General features: G+C 36.6%; 1 protein-coding gene across 5 annotated transcripts in view; it reads left to right on the top strand.

Moving 5' to 3' along the window:
• The window catches only part of CROT (carnitine O-octanoyltransferase), a 34436-nt gene that overhangs the window by 16717 nt on the left and 1550 nt on the right, over positions 1-16169 (top strand). For all 5 annotated transcript variants that reach the window (XM_072651584.1, XM_072651581.1, XM_072651582.1 and 2 more), the window contains 13 exons: positions 177-358; positions 521-645; positions 2957-3065; positions 6430-6523; positions 6637-6762; positions 9201-9302; positions 11657-11740; positions 11825-11932; positions 12122-12252; positions 12790-12913; positions 14585-14663; positions 14745-14838; positions 14953-15072. In XM_072651584.1, coding sequence (XP_072507685.1) covers positions 177-358; positions 521-645; positions 2957-3065; positions 6430-6523; positions 6637-6762; positions 9201-9302; positions 11657-11740; positions 11825-11932; positions 12122-12252; positions 12790-12913; positions 14585-14663; positions 14745-14838; positions 14953-15072 — 1478 coding nt within the window. The remainder of the gene's footprint in view (positions 1-176; positions 359-520; positions 646-2956; positions 3066-6429; positions 6524-6636; positions 6763-9200; positions 9303-11656; positions 11741-11824; positions 11933-12121; positions 12253-12789; positions 12914-14584; positions 14664-14744; positions 14839-14952; positions 15073-16169) is intronic.

Genomic DNA, 16169 nt, shown 5'->3' with positions numbered 1-16169 from the left:
CCCTGGTGGATTTCTATTTCCTCATCTATGAAATGAGAGTTTGGATTAAATGGCCTCTAACAAATGTTTTAGCTCTAGTGTGATTCTAGGATTCTATTAAGTGCTAAATAGTAATTAAAAATAAAACATTTCAGTAATTCACCTATTTCTGAAGTTCTGTTCTTGATCACTTTCAGCTGGAGGAATGGTGGTTGAATGTTGCCTACCTGGATGTTCGTATACCATCACAACTGAATGTCAACTTTGGAGGTGCTGCAGCTTACAGTGAACATTACTGGCCTGCAAAAGAAGGCACACAGTTAGAAAGAGGATCTATAGCTCTTTGGCATATTTTGAACTACTGGCAGCTACTAAAAGCGTAAGATAGGGGCTCATAAGGATGTCATTAAAGATTTACTTGAAGATTTAGATAATAAACATTGTGAAATTTAACTTATGTGAATGTAGACATTGAATTTATGGTGGTTGAGTACTTATTGGATTCTTAGTGTAGCTTTTTGATTAATTTCATTTTTCATAGGGAAAAAGTAGCTGTTCATAAAATTGGAAATATGCCTTTAGACATGAATCAATTCCGAATGCTATTTTCTACCTGCAAGATACCAGGAATTACTAGAGATTCAATCATCAGTTACTTTAAAACTGGTAAGCAGAAAAGGGAGACTTTGATTTTCATTTTGATTTTTCATAAAAACACTGGGCTGTATGCAGTTTTCAAGGAGAACATAATGATTTTCATTGACATGAAACACTTTAAGGTTTTCCGAATGCACTATACACATTATCTTAAGAATAATTTCCTTCAGCTTCTAATTAATAATGCTAAAATAAAGAAGTAGTCATTAAATTTGCATTTGTAACATAGGTATAAATACCTCCCAAAACAGTGCCTACATCATATGATTGTATGTTTATGTGCATGTCACTTGCATACATGTAGAGGGTAATGAGATGTATATAGAACCCTCTACAATAGCAATATTTTAAAATGGACCTTTTTTAAAATTTTGTTCAGAATCCCCAAACTTAAACTTCATACTTACTGATGACTAACAGTATAGGCTTTAAAGAACATTCCCCATCCTTCTCAATTATATTCATTCTCTTTCATCTCTGAGCTCTAGAGAAAAGCTTCATTCAAAAGATAATTATTTTAAATTTAATAACTATAACAAAACTAATCAGCTAGACACAAAATAAGGGACAAAAATTTTACCCCACTAGTTAGCCTTTAGCAAGGCAAAGTCAAATAAATGAACAAACAACAACAGAAAATGCCTTTCTTCTATATCTCCTTCCAGGGCCACCTTAAATTCCGACACAGTTGGGCTCTATTTTCCTTCCTTTTTTCTTGTTTTTCCTTTCTTTCCTTTCTTTCTTTCCTTTTCTTCATTACCTTGTACAGGTCCATGATGTAAATTTGGTGGAGGGATTGATGAATTTGAAATTCCAACGGAAAGAATGTGAGAATAGGCACTAGTGGCCTTTAGTGTTCAGGAACTAGGTTCTAGGTGTGGCTTTGTAATCATAAACTATGTCATCCCCCAGTCCCTTTATAATCATAAAAAAATCTGGAGGAAGAGGAGGTGATTCCCGTAAGAATAGGAGTCAGACCTGCTTCCTCTCACCACCCCACCCCAAGTGATTAGCAGCATAGCTCTTCTTTCCTCTTCTTTCTCTTTCTCCTAGAAAGTGTAGATATCAGAACTGGAAAGATTGCATTGAAAGACTAGTTTAGACAGGGCCAAACTATAATAGGTTGAAGCTTATGGTCTTCCATTCTAGACCTGACATCACAACTTTGGCAACCTGCTGTGTACCATACCTGTGCTGGAGGCAACATGAGATGTTTTTTTAGGAACATGGGCAACACTGCAAAGTTCTTCCCTGGTCCTTCTCACCCTCTTTTCTCCCCTTTCTTAGTGACTATTTCTGTGTTAACTTATTAATGTGTTTTTATTGAGGGTACTTTTTTTTTTTTAATGTTTAACAATCACTGCCATACAATTGAGATTTTATCCCCCCCACACCTACCCCCCACTACTCCCCTCCCCCCCATGACCGCATACAATTCGGTACAGGTTCTACATATACTTTCCTATTGAGTACATTTTCACTATAGTCATGCTATGTAGTCAGACTAAAATAAATGGAAGAAATCATATAACAAATCAAAACATGATACACAAAAACATACACATACACAAACATGATCTGCTATATTCTGTGAATGACTTCCATATTTCTTTCTCTGAGTGTGGAAGGCATTTTGCCTTGAGAACCACCTTTGGGATTTTATTTTATTTTTTTTAAGAAGTTCTTGCGTTATTACAAAATGCCAAGTCTACCAGAAAAAACTCACACACTGTGGTCGTTGCTGTGCACAAAGTTCTCCTGGTTCTGTTCCTTTCACTCAGCATCAGGTCATATAAGTCCTTCCTGGCCTCTCTGAAGTCTTCTTCATCATTTCTTATGGCACAATAGTACTCCATTACATTCATATACCATAATTTATTTAGCCATTCCCCAATTGATGGACATCCCCTTGACTTCCAGTTTTTGGCCACCACAAAGAGTGCTGCTATAAATCTTTTTGTACATGTGGGACCCTTTCCCATTTTTATGATCTCTTGGGGATACAGTCCTAGTAGTGATATTGCTGGGTCAAAGGGTATGCACATTTTTGTAGCCCTTTGGGTACAGTTCCAAATTGCTCTCCAGAATGGTTGGATGAGCTCGCAGCTCCACCAACAATGAATTAGTGTTCCAACTTTCCCACATCCTCTCCAGCATTTATCATTTTCTTGTTCTGTCATGTTTGCCAATCTTATAGGTGTGGTGTGGTACTTGAGGGTACATTTTTAAATGTGATGAAGATTGTCATAGAAGTATATAGCTATTGTACTCATTTGACTTTTGAAGGATTTAGTCCTGTGTTTTCTGCTCCTTTTTCCAGAGAGTGAAGGACACACCCCAAGTCACCTAGTAGTGCTGTGTCGAGGTCGAGTTTTTGTCTTTGATGTCATGCATGAAGGTTGTGTGATGACCCCACCAGAGCTGCTCAGGTTTTCAAATTATTTTGCCTTCCTTGAGTCTGCCTAGGTCATAGTACCTTCCCAGAGTAATCGTGCACATTCTTTGAGCTGTCTTTTTGAAGGGACATGTGGTTTCATGGAAAAAGTTCTACTTGCTGATTTTGTATCTTTTTTTATTTGACCTCATGTTATTTGTTGAGACATTTTTGGTGAGATTTTGACTCATTTAAAAACTAAATAGAAGAAAATTTAGTATAAAACAGCTTTTAAAGTGATAAGGCATAACTTTAATGATAGAAGATTACATTTGGAGGTGTGTTCAGTAATATATTTCATCTAGAAACTTCATCTGCCCTGCTGCTAGAAGTTGGAAAGAAGCAAAAAAGTTATGCTGTGTAACAAAGCTCGTTCATTTAAAGCATATGTAGTGTAACTCCTCAGCTCTAGACGCACGGCCTGTTTAATCTTTATTTACAATTGTAAAAAGCATGGTTTGTTACATGATTTCTCATCACATTAAAGAAGGGAAAGTGCTACTGTAGCAGGCACACAAACAGCAACAAGAGGTCACTGTCCCTACAGATGCTGAAAGGGGGAGAAAGGGGGGCAGAAAGACTATTTTTTAAAAGATACAAAATTGCCCAAAGCAGATCAGTCAGAGGCCGTTTAAAATCAGACCTAGAGTTGAAAGGGATATTGAAGATTGTCTATTGAGTTAACTGAGTGACTGTCCTCCATCTTTTAGATAGGTGATGGCAGTATTAATGTTTGAATCCAGATCCTGTGGCTCTAAGCGCTGCATTCTTTCCACTCAATCACCTGCTGATGGGTGAACCAATAACATTACTTAATGTTCTTGAAAGCTCCTGTAGACTTGTTTCATAGTATTTCAACTGACTATGGACTGATTTTCACAATGATGACCAAGTCATTAATAAAAGGCTAAATTATGTTTGGGTTGCTCTCTTTAAGAGATGAGGGAAGCAGGAAACCATTTTTAAAAATATTTTCATCCAGAGTGATTAAAATAGAAGTTTTGGTATCCTAAAAGGCATGAGCCTAGTAATAGACTGTCTTGTCTGAGGACTGGCCTGTCTGAGGAGTAAAATCTCACTCCCAACACAAATGTGCCTTTTGTGAACAGACCATGTCAAAGTAGTTGGATATTATAGATTTCACAAGGCCGGGTATGCTCTTTTCTTTGCCCCCCTCCCCCACATTCGCAAGATTTGAAAAAAATTTCCTTGGGAATCATTTATTTCTGATCGAAGTTTTCCTTTGTGCTGAAATGTTACATATTTTATGATCAGCTGTCTTAGAGGATCATTTAAATGATGGATCATTTAAACCACCAAATCCATATTCACTTACCGAAATAAATATACCTCTTACAGGAATGATATTTATCCAGTTTGATGTTTAAAACAGTTTGAAAGTTTTTGAGCTAAGTGAGAAAATAAGTGGTCATTGTTTGGAGCTGGACAGCTGGTTTCACAGCTAAAGCAAGCCTGGCAATTTGAAGCTGTCCCCATTCTGACTCTAGTCTACCTTTCTGGCCTCATTTCCCATTCCTCCTCTTCACAAATTCTATACTGAAGCCAAAATGGGCTCTCTAGCTGTTGCTCAGATTACTTTGCACATTTACGCTGGCCACCCCCATATCTGAAATACTCTTCTTTGCAACTCTCTCTGTCAAGTCTTGGCTCTCTGCTGCCTTTTCAAACCCTCTCAGTCCTACTGTCTTTCCCACTCACCAGTAAGTCTAGATATCCCCCTTGTGATGTTATTGGTCCTCTCCGAGAACAAAGAAAAGAGAAAGAAAGAAAGAACAAAGAGAAAAAAAAACCATTCCCAGAGCACTTTGTCTGCTCTCTCCTTCGTCTTAGGTAACATTTATCTGTGCATATGCATATCCGCCCCAGGAGTGGATGGGTTCTGTGGGCAGAGCCCAGTGCGCTTAATGTGGGGCTGTCAGCTTGAATTGAATCAATTGAATTGTTTTCGGTTGAGATCAAATTGCAAGGTGGAGACACTTGCTAACGAGTCTTTGCTGCTTTGCTTTGCAAAATGCTTTGCTGCTGCTACAAAAACAGGCCCTTTGAGGACCGCTCTCCAGCTCCAGAGGGCCTCTTGGCAGTCAATGAAGACAGGTCAGTGAAGCAGGAGGGAAAACAAGTTTCATCTTCAAAATTTAGGGAGAATGTAGGACAAGGAAATCCTGTCTTATTAAAAATATTTTTTAACATTTATTAAAACAAAAAGCTATTGCAAGCTGGTTGCAATAGCTCGGCCTCTTAGAAATGAATCCTAAGGTTTTTCCAGCTTTGATCATTGATTTGATGTAGGATGCTATAAGGAAGCCTGGAAACTTTGCTTTAAGAGCTTTTTCTTAATGAAAAGCAATGCCTCTTTCTTATGATAATAATAACTGGCAATTTTAGAGCACTCTTATGGTTAGCAAAGCACTTTCTATACCTTCTCATTTGAGCCTCACAATAGTCCTGTGAGAGAGTAGTACTCTGGGTATTATTTACTCTTATTTTACAGATGAAGAAGTTGAGACCCAGAGAGGTCACTATGACTAGCCTATAGTCATAGCATAGAAGAGTGAGGGTTAAAGCCTCCACTGGAAAGGGCCTTCTTTCTCTCCACTGGATATATACTGCTTAGCTACTCCACTTTAAAAATAGCATACAGCAAACTTGGAGTAGATTTTAGGCATGAACATATTTTATGCTTACCTTGAAGCCTTAAAGACTGATTTGAAACAGAAGAGTATAACACAAGTGAAAAGATTTAAAATGTTAAACCACATTTTCCTTTTTTTGGTTAAGAAACGTAGTGGTAACTTTAATTTCAGATTGGATTAACATGGTGTTTATATGATACTGTTTTTGTGTAAGAGTATTTTGTTTTAACTTTAATTTTTGAAAAGTGCTTACATGGACTAAGGAGGAGTGCCTGTATCATCTTGAAACATGTTATGTCAGTCAAAAAACAAATTCATTCAAAATCAAACTAACAGAATTTGTGTTACTAAATAATCACTCCTTTATGTAAAATATTTGACAAGAAAATAACCCACTGCTACTCACATGTCTTGATCCTCTTTCCTCGTTAATGGTGACATAAGAAGATTTAAAATATTGATCAATAGCAGGTACCTAGGGAAGAAGTAACTGTTAAATTGTTATAGATCTGTCTAAAGGAAGTCTTTTTACAATTTTAGTTTAAATATAAGTTTAATTGGTTTTGTTATTATTTAATGTTAATTTCCCCATAAATTTCTTATTTAAGCAATAAAATATTAGCATTAGGGTTTCTTAGGCAAAAATATCTGTTTGTAGTATGTATATGTCCTGAATCCTGTGTTCATTTAAATATTTTTTTAAAGGCAACTTACATATATCCAAAAAAAATGCCACAGTGAACCTGATGGACCTGGGGTAGCAGCATTAACCAGTGAAGAACGAACCCAATGGGCTAAGGTTATTACTTACTTTTATTAATGAAGATTTTTCAGAAGAAAGACCACTTTGAGATTATCTTAATTTGAAGTGTCTAAATTGTTCAACTTAATCTTTATTTCTTTGTCTTTTAGGCAAGAGAATATCTCATTAGTCTTGATCCAAAGAATTTGACTGTATTGGAAAAAATTCAGAACAGTTTGTTGGTATATTCCTTAGATGATGCTAGTCCACAAGTAACACCTGAAAATTATTCTGAGGTATATGTGTCAAATTTTATTCTTACTTCTACATCTCCATTTTCCCTCACAAAGCTCTTGGCTATATTGGAGGTGCTCGGGGTCTTTTCACTTTTTTTATACTCATAAACTATTTCAAAGGTACAGACCTATGAGTCAAGTTAAAGCTTATAGATATTTAAATAAGGGATAAGTATTAGCCCCAAATTCTGTCATGTTGACATAGGTTTTAACAGTGTTTTTTAAGTAACTATCAAATGAAAGTCCTCCACTCATATGCCATGATGATTGCAACAGTGTTATAAGGAATATAGTGTATTATATGAAATTTTCTAGATACCTTAAGTTAAACATGACGGATTTAATCACAATAGTAAATATAGTTTCCAGATAATTTTACTGTTTCTGTAGGAGCTGTAGATCAAACCCTCACTTTGCTACTGTTACTTATATGACCACAGCCTTTCCCTTAGTTCAGCTACATATACTGACTTATTATCCATTTTTTGCCAGGAGGATGGTTTTAAAGTATCACTTAGAAGATAAGAAGTCCAACATTACTTTACCTTTTATTAGATTTTGTTATGAGTAATCTTCTAGAATATAAATGTGAACCTTTTGTACCTGCTATCATGTAACCTCTCAGGGCCTCAGTTTCCTTGTCTCTAAAATAAAGGGGTTGGATTAATTGATCTCTAAAATTCTTCTCATACAGAATACTGTGATTTTGTGAATGCTAAAACCATGTCTTCTCATTTAATTTATACTACGTTGAATATTGGGTTGCTTTCCTTACCTCTTTGCCTCTATAGTAGTCCATGAGCTCTAGTAAACAAAAAATGTCATTTGCAGAATTATTGCCCTTCATGCATAACATTCTAGCTTATTACACCTTGATTGCAAAAGAAGAGAAAGTAAGTACAGGAAGAAATAGAGAGCAGAACCGTCCTAGTGGGGGACCTCAACTGTCTCCTCTCGGGACTCGATAAATCCAGCCAAGAAATAAACGAGAAACTAAGGAGGTAAGTAGAATATTAGAAAAGTTAGAGATGACAGAAAATTGGCATTATTTAGACATAAAGTGAGACACCATAAACAAATTAGAAGATCAAGGAATAGTCTACCTGTTAGATTTAGGGAGAGGGGAAGAATTCATGACCAAACAAAAGAAAGAGAGCATTACAAAAGGTAAAATAGATAATTTTGATTATATTAAATTAAAAGGCTTTTGTACAAACAAAACCAATGCAAACAAAGATTAGAAGGAAAGAAGAAAGCTGGGAGACAAACTTTACAGAAGGTATCTCTGATAAAGGCCTCATTTCTCAAATGTGTTAGAGAACTGAGTCAAATTTACAAGAATACAAGTAATCCCCCAGTTGATAAATGGTCAAAGGATATAAACAGGAAATTTTTTAATGAAGAAATCAAAGCTATCTATAAGCATATGAAGAAGCACTGTAAATCACTTCTGATTAGAAAAATGCAAATTAAAACAACTCTGAGATACCATCTCATACCTATCAGATTAGCTAATATGACAAAAAAGGAAAATGATAAATGTTGGAGAAGATGTGAGAAAATTGAGACAATAATGTACTCATGGTGGAGTGAACTGATCCAACCATTTTCAAGAGCAATTTGGAACTTTGCCCAAAGTGCGCATGCCCTTTGATCCAGCAATATCACTACCAGGTCTGTATCCCAAAGAGATCATAAAAAAGAGAAAAGGACCTACATGTGCAAAAGTATTAACAGCAGCCCTTTTTATGTTGGCAAAATATTGGAAATTGAGGGATGCCCATCAGTTAGGGAATGACTGAACAAACTTTGATATACTAATGTATGGAATACTATTGCACAGTAAGAAATGATGGCCAGACAGATTTCAGAAAAACCTGGAAAGATTTGTATGAACTTTTGCAAGTTGAAATGAGCAGGACCAGGAAAACATTATACATAATATCAGCAACATTGTGTGATGACCAACTACGAATGACTCAGCTTTTCTCAGCAACACAATGATCCAAGACAAGTACAGAGGACTCACAGAGGAAAATGCTATGCACATCCAAATAACATAACCGATGGACTCTGAAGGCACATCAAAGCATATTTTTTCATTTTTTTTCATTTTCATTTACTTTATTCTTTTCTTTCCCTTTTTTCACAACTATGACTAATATGGAAATATTTTTACATGATAGCACATGTATAAACTATATCAAGCTGCCTTGTCATTTTCAGAAGACGGAAGGGGGAGAGAGAATAATTTGGAGCTCAAAATCTTATAACAATGAATGCTGATTTTCTTGTCATGTAACTGGGGAAAAAAATACTGTTCAGAATTTTTTAAAAAAAGAAGAGAAAACAAGGTTACAAATAGGTTTTATATGTTAGCCCTTTTAAAAAAAATTAGTGAAAACTTAAGTTATTTAAAAAGACTCTTTCTGTTTTAGATAACTGCAATGGTGCTTACTGGTAATCCAACAGTACGCTGGGGTGACAAATCCTATAACTTTCTCTCCTTTGCCAATGGACTGTTTGGCTGCAATTGTGATGTGAGTGAACTTCTGAACTCAACTTTTTTTCTTTTCTTGTTTTCTTTTTTTTGGAAATAGGTGAAGGTAATTGAAAATGCATTAAAATGCCAGCCATATATTGTGGTAGTTTTCATGCACTTATATAAACTTGCATATAACTGTTCCATAGCCCCGGTTCTTTTTATGTAATCATATAGGAAACTTCTGTGAGTTCAAGTTATAGGAACAAGCATAGTTAATAGAATTCTCAACTGAAATAGGGTAAAGATATGTATTTCCATTAAGATAAAGCATGTGGATGTTTGAAATGAAATTTGCATATATGTTAGTGTAAGCTCCTGGAGAACAGAATCTACAGTTGGAAGAAGACCATTATAGGTGGCATTGACAGAAAAGTTTGTTTTTTTAAAATATATTGAAATTCACAGATTATTGGAGTTTGTGGTCATATGTTCAAAAGAATAGGTAGCTTAGTATGGAGCTGTGGGAAAACCACAACTCTTTTGGGAGGAAGAAAGCCTGGGTTCTAGAATTAGCTTCGCTACTTATTAGCTGTGTGCTGCAAGACAAGTCTCCCTTTCTGAGGTATGTTTTTGTCATTAGTAAAATTATGGTTAGGAGGGAAATTTAAAATTTTCAATTCTTAACTTGGCTGGGAGACTAGAGAAGAAATGGCATATGGACCCTGTTGAATACAGAATAGGAAGTCACTAAAATGTCTTTTAACTTCGGAGATCAGTTGAACTAAGTGAAGAATGTTCTAGAGTTGAAGACCTTTCCTGAAAGATTTCTGTGTCTTAATAGTCAAATATAGGTTTTATCTTGTTTGAGTTTAATGATTTTGTTGTCGCTCTATTATCTCTTGGGGGAAAAATGGTTTTTGTTTTTTCTTTGTATCCTCAGGACTAAAAACAGAGTTTGGCCTATAGTAAGCACTTAATGCATGCTTGTGGATTGCTTTTTGTTGGACTTGAATGGTAGCTATAGCCTTCTAGAACCCCATGAGTTTTCTTTAGAGCTCTACTTCACCATCTTCTTTGACTTAATTTCATCAAGATTTCTTCTCCCCACTTCCCTATTCCTCCTTGCTTCGATATCCTTTTATTACCTTTGTCACCTGGGGCATTGGAGGAAGGATACAATGATTTCCTCTGCTGCCATGCCCAGAGGCACCACTGCCTTATCCAGCTTCCTCTCTCCATCTTATTAGCCCTGCTCCCCATTCACAGCACCACACTCACAGCTGTTTCTTCACAACTGCTTAGTATGTTAAAAACATAATCATTTATTGCCTTCATTTTACATTTGGGAAAATGGAAACTTAGTGCCGTTAATATAATTCTAATGAGTGGTGGAGCCAAGATTCAAACTCAGGTCTCAAAGTTCAGTGCTCTTTCCACTGCATACTACCTCTTATTACTGAACACTAATGTGGAATGCACCTGATAGTTGGAAGCTGTGTTAATGAGTAGTGAGGTCGTAACCCAGAAATAGATACTGGGCTAAAAACAACAACTGAACAGAAATTGGGTTATCCAGGGATTGTGAGTAGTGAGAGGTCAGAGTCAAGAGATTTGTCATCCAAAGTTAATGAGGAAAAATGTAGCAAATGCGAACTATATTACCGATGTGCTAAGTCTTTGTCCACCAAACCCCAGCCCATCTTTTCTACCTTTCCCAGACTCCCAATACTGTTTGCGATCCACATGTTGAAAGCAATTATGGGCATAGTTAAATTGTCTTTTATCTTTACCTAAATAAATTCATGAGTATCCAGAACACTGTCTGACACTCTCAACTCTTTCTGTGACTTTCAAATTGTCATTAGAATAATAAGCAATTGCTTTCTCCAAATTTTTGTAGCATACTCACACATGCCTGGGGCTCTCCCAATACTACCTTGGAATTCCTGGCTGAGGAAATCCAAATTTTAATTTTAGCTTCTTGTAAACTATGTCACATTATAGTAAATGAGCTTCACCATGGAGACTTGTGCAGTGATAAGAGCAGGGGACCTGGATTCTCCTAACAGCTTTGCCACTAACCAGCTGTGGGTTCTTCAGCAAATTATTTAACTGTCCCTGGCTTTAGTTTCCTCATCTGAAAAATGATAGGCCTAGACTAGATGATTTCCAGAGTTTCTTCAGGCTCTAACATTCTATAATATGTGATATGCCATTGAAATACTTCACTCTATGATCTGTAAATCCAGACTCTTAAAAACTAGATGACGTGGTATTAGGGAACATAAAGAACATCTTATTTTCAACAGTATTAAATTTTGCTGAGGAATGGAGGAAAAATGAAGATGAACCTATTCCATGGAGCTTTAAGTCTTTTAAACTTACACATACTCTTGTGTGTTGTTTTAGCATGCGCCTTATGATGCTATGGTCGCAGTTGAGATCTGTCATTATGTAGATCAGAAGATCTTTGAAAATGAGGGGAGATGGAAGGTATGTTTGACTAAATATTCCACTTGTTTTTGGTCTATGCATTTTCTTTTAGAAAGTATATTTCTAGATCTTTTCTCTTCTCAGGGTTCTGAAAAAGTGAGAGCCATCCCACCTCCAGAGGAGCTTGTTTTCACCGTGGACCAGAAAGTATTAGATGACATTGGCCAGGCTAAAGAGCAGTATCTCAAGCAGGTTGATTTTTATGCAATTGTTTTTTACTATTGCTTTTCACCTTGTGGAAACTTGACCATAAAGCATAAGTGTAATTATGATAACCAGTGGCTCTGGTTTTCTCCAAATTGCTGATTGTATGTGACCTGAGGAAGCCCTGGGCATGGTGTCTGGACTTTTTCTTTCTGACTATCTTCCTTTTTTTGTTAGGTGTCAGACTTGCAGATTGTGTCTTATGCCTTTACATCGTTTGGCAAAATGCAAACCAAGAAGAAGAAGCTTCACCCTGATGCTTTTATCCAGCTTGCACTTCAGCTAGCCTACTACAGACTTCATGGACGGTGAGGAGAAGGCTGGCCCAGCCTCTGGGCCTCCAGATATGTACGCTTAGAAGTTGTGCGTCGTGCTGAGTGGTTAAGGTCAGGGCTCTAGACTCTCATCTAGGTGCCTTTCTTCCCTGTTACCTCTTCTGTTTGATACTGTGTCCTCCCTTTTTACTGCCATTGCTTCTTTTTAGTGTTAACTGGGGATTCTTTTTTTCCTAAACCAGGATTTAGGAAAACAGATTAAACCTCTTATAAAAATGCAAACTTCTTTTTTTCTGACACACACTTCGAACAGAACCACTAGCTTTGGGGCAAGGCTGATTTTAATTCCAATCTATATTTTTGGACATAGAAGTCATTGACCCAAAGCAGATGTTGTGGAAAGTGAATATAGTTTGTATTTCTGGAAGAAATGAAGCAATTCATCAGATTAGATCTTTTTTTAAAATAAATTTTTCTGTTTAAGAAAATGTAAACAATTTGGGGTGAATTTTTTTCTTATGAGAAAATAACTTTTGAGACAATCTTTCATTGAAATTTTTTCCCTTTTAGCTCAGCTAGCTGTTATGAAACAGCTATGACAAGGGCTTACTACCATGGTCGCACAGAGACTGTGAGATCATGTAGTTTGGAAGCAGTCGAGTGGTGCCAGAGCATGGAGGATCCTTCTGCCAATGTGAGTATTGGAAAATGACTTTTTCAGGGGATTTGGTATAGTTTCTACCCTTCAGTAGCCCCCCGTTTGAGTTTTCCATTTGTAAAATTCGGGTGAAATCTTATTGGACAATTTTAAGGTGAAAAGCAGTTTTGATATTTCCTACGCATACTATTTCTTCATGTGAAATTTGCACTTGAACAGGGCAGCATATTTAAAGGCAGTTATGGAAAGAAGAATCCTTTCCTCTGAGGAGTATTTTTTTGTAAATTTTTAAAAATTTTAAACTTAAATACAAAATGAGAAAAGGAAAAAAACATTGCCATGTAAACAGCAGATCATAAGAGAGGATTCAGTATAAAACAAATTTCCATTTCAAGAAAACTTATATAATAAATACTACACATTGTTTTCCTTAGAGCAAAGGAGCTGGGGTGATGACCCAGGGTAACTTACCCAGCAAAGTTAAATATAATCCTGAATGAAAAAAGGGGACATTTAATGAACAGGTTTTTGTGACAAAAATCCCACAACTTAAGGGAAAATTCATCATATAATATCAATAAGGTGATAATCTATGTTTACTCCTTACACATGAAAGTATTAGCAAGACTCTTATGATTGTCATCATTATCTGGGTAGTTGGAAAGAAAGGCCCGGGCTGAGCTAAATATGATGAGGTGATTCTAAAAAATAAAACTGTGTAGGGAGAGATAAAAAGGAATAATTCTCTCATATACATGAGGTAAAAGGAAAAATTGAAACAGAAGAAACTAGTAGGAGGGAGGGCAGGTAGTGCTGGAAACTTACCCTCATCAGGAATGGGTTAAAGAGGGAACAACATATATATCTAGAAGGGTATCAAAGTCTTCTAAATTCAGAAAGAAATAAAAGGGCAAGGGGAAACAGTAGGGGGAGAGAAACTACCCAGATAATAACAATCGTAAGAATCCTGCTAATACTTTCATGTGTAAGGAGGAAACATAGTATTCTGAGACCTTCCTATGGTCCTTCAGGGGGGGTCCACCAGGTCTTGTAAGTCCCATGACATTAAATTGTTTTTTTCAGAGGAGCATGTTTTTGTGTCAGTTTCTGTGCAAGTTGCACATGACGGTGTGGCTGCAGTAACTCTGCTGACGAAATGCAAATACCATAAGAATAATGAAGCTGAGACTTTTATAAAGTGTCTCTGACATTTTAGAGAGGAAAATTATTTTTCATACTCATTTGCTTATTAATATTTTGACAAAAAACCCTTTCTTTCCAGTGGCTCCATATACTAGAAAAGGGCTTCTTAAACTTTTCCCTTGTGCAACTCCCTCAGCACTTCTTAAACTGAGGGTCTAGATCCTCCATGAGTTTGCGACCCACCGTTTAAGAAGAGCTGCACTAGAACAATTTGGGTATGTGTTAATTTAATTATATAATAATTCACTTCACAATTTTGTAATTTTTGCTTTATCCATTTTACACACTTTTATTTCTGTATTCAAATAGGACTAATAAGCAAGAAACACATTACTTTTGGGAAAAGTCACTGGAAGGAAGAAGTCAGGAAAAAAGAAAATTGTCTATTCTGTTTTCCCAGAATTTTTGCCTGTTCTCCCATGAATGATAATCTGAAAAGATCTGGGCTTTGTTTGTTTTTGTAGTTTCCTCTTAAAGTGTGTTTTGTGTTTTTTATTAACACAGCTTCACAAACGGCAGCAAAAAATGTTACAGGCTTTTGCAAAGCATGGCAAAATGATGAAAGAATGTTCGTCTGGGAAAGGTACTTAAATATTATAATATTCTTTGTCTTTTTTGTAGTTAAAAATGTTTCCCTAACTTATGGCCTTGGGATCCTTTACAGGATTTGATCGTCACCTTTTAGGACTTTTTCTCATAGCCAGAGAGGAGGGGCTGCCCATTCCAGAACTGTATACAGACCCTCTTTTCACCAAGAGGTAATTTGTTTGGTGTTTTTAACTTTAAGTTGAAAAAGACTTAGCTCAGTCTGATGAGTTACAAAGTCCTTTCAGAAACATTGTAACTACAATAAAATTTTCTTTGTTACACAGTGGAGGGGGAGGAAATTTTGTCCTGTCATCGAGTCTTCTTGGATACACACGAGTCAATGGAGTGGTGGTTCCCATGATTCACAGTGGCTATGGCTTTTTCTACCACATAAGAGATGACAGGTAAAGCTGTTTACTTGTGTCCCTGGTATCCTTTTCAGTTAAATAATCATCATTTCTGCCTCTTTGAATTTCTTTTCCATGCTGTGATTTTACTGATAACTGTGCTGAAGATATCCATTCTGTAGTCACATGGGTTCAGTCTGTGCTCCTAGAAGCTTTGGGTTTTGGCCTTTGCACACTTAATATATACTTATGTTTGTCCTATCTCCCTCTATTAAGCTGTTTGTGGGATGAATAGGTCAGTCAATCATTCGTTTTTACACATTAAGCAAGAGCACAGTGAGGATTGTGTTGAAGCTGGATGCTTCATCTTTCCCTTTCTCTTTCTTCTGCCATATTCTTTTTCCTCCCCCTTCTCATCTTCCCTTTTCCCAAGTTCCTGCTAAACCTAAGGTACTATCCTCGATTCTGTTCAAAATCTTCTTAACAAAATACGGCAGAGAGTTAAGTCTGCTAGCATTTTGTCCTTGCCATCTATGTCCTAGGCACTATGCCAGAGAAAAACAGAAACACAGTCCTTTGCTCTCAAGAAGCTCACAGTCTAATTGGAGGGACTATATGCAAACAACCGTGGACTAGCAAGACGTACTAAGGTTAAATTAGGGGGAATCTCAGAAGGAAAGCACAAAGATTTAGGAAGACCAGGAAAGGCTTTTGGCAGGAGGTGAGACTCTGAGACTTAAAGGAATCTAGGAGGTGGAAATGAAGAGGGAGATTTCCCAGGCATAGGGACAGCTAGTGGTAACATTTGGGGTCCAGAGATACATAGCATGTGGGGGGAACAGCAAGGAGGCCAGCATCAAAGACTAGATATCAGGGAACATGGTGTATGAAGACTAGAAAGGTGGAAATGGGCCAAGCTAGAAAAGCCTTGGAGAGGCAGAGAATTTTATATTTTCATTAGATAATTGAAGGTAATAACTCCTGGAATTTATTGACTGAGAGGGTAATACAGTCCAGTCGGAGTTATCTAGCCATGCTGCCCCTATCTTATGCTTGTGAAGCTGATTTGTTTTAGAATGAAGTATAAAACTTTAGATTTATCTCTACTAAATTTCTTCTTATTAGATTTGGCCCAATAGTCTAGCTCTTTGATC

Source organism: Notamacropus eugenii, chromosome 3 (assembly GCF_028372415.1).
Source record: "Notamacropus eugenii isolate mMacEug1 chromosome 3, mMacEug1.pri_v2, whole genome shotgun sequence".
In the NCBI taxonomy this organism is placed as follows: domain Eukaryota; kingdom Metazoa; phylum Chordata; class Mammalia; order Diprotodontia; family Macropodidae; genus Notamacropus; species Notamacropus eugenii.
The sequence above is the reverse complement of the archived record's forward strand: the minus strand, read 5'-3'. Positions and strand labels throughout refer to the sequence as shown.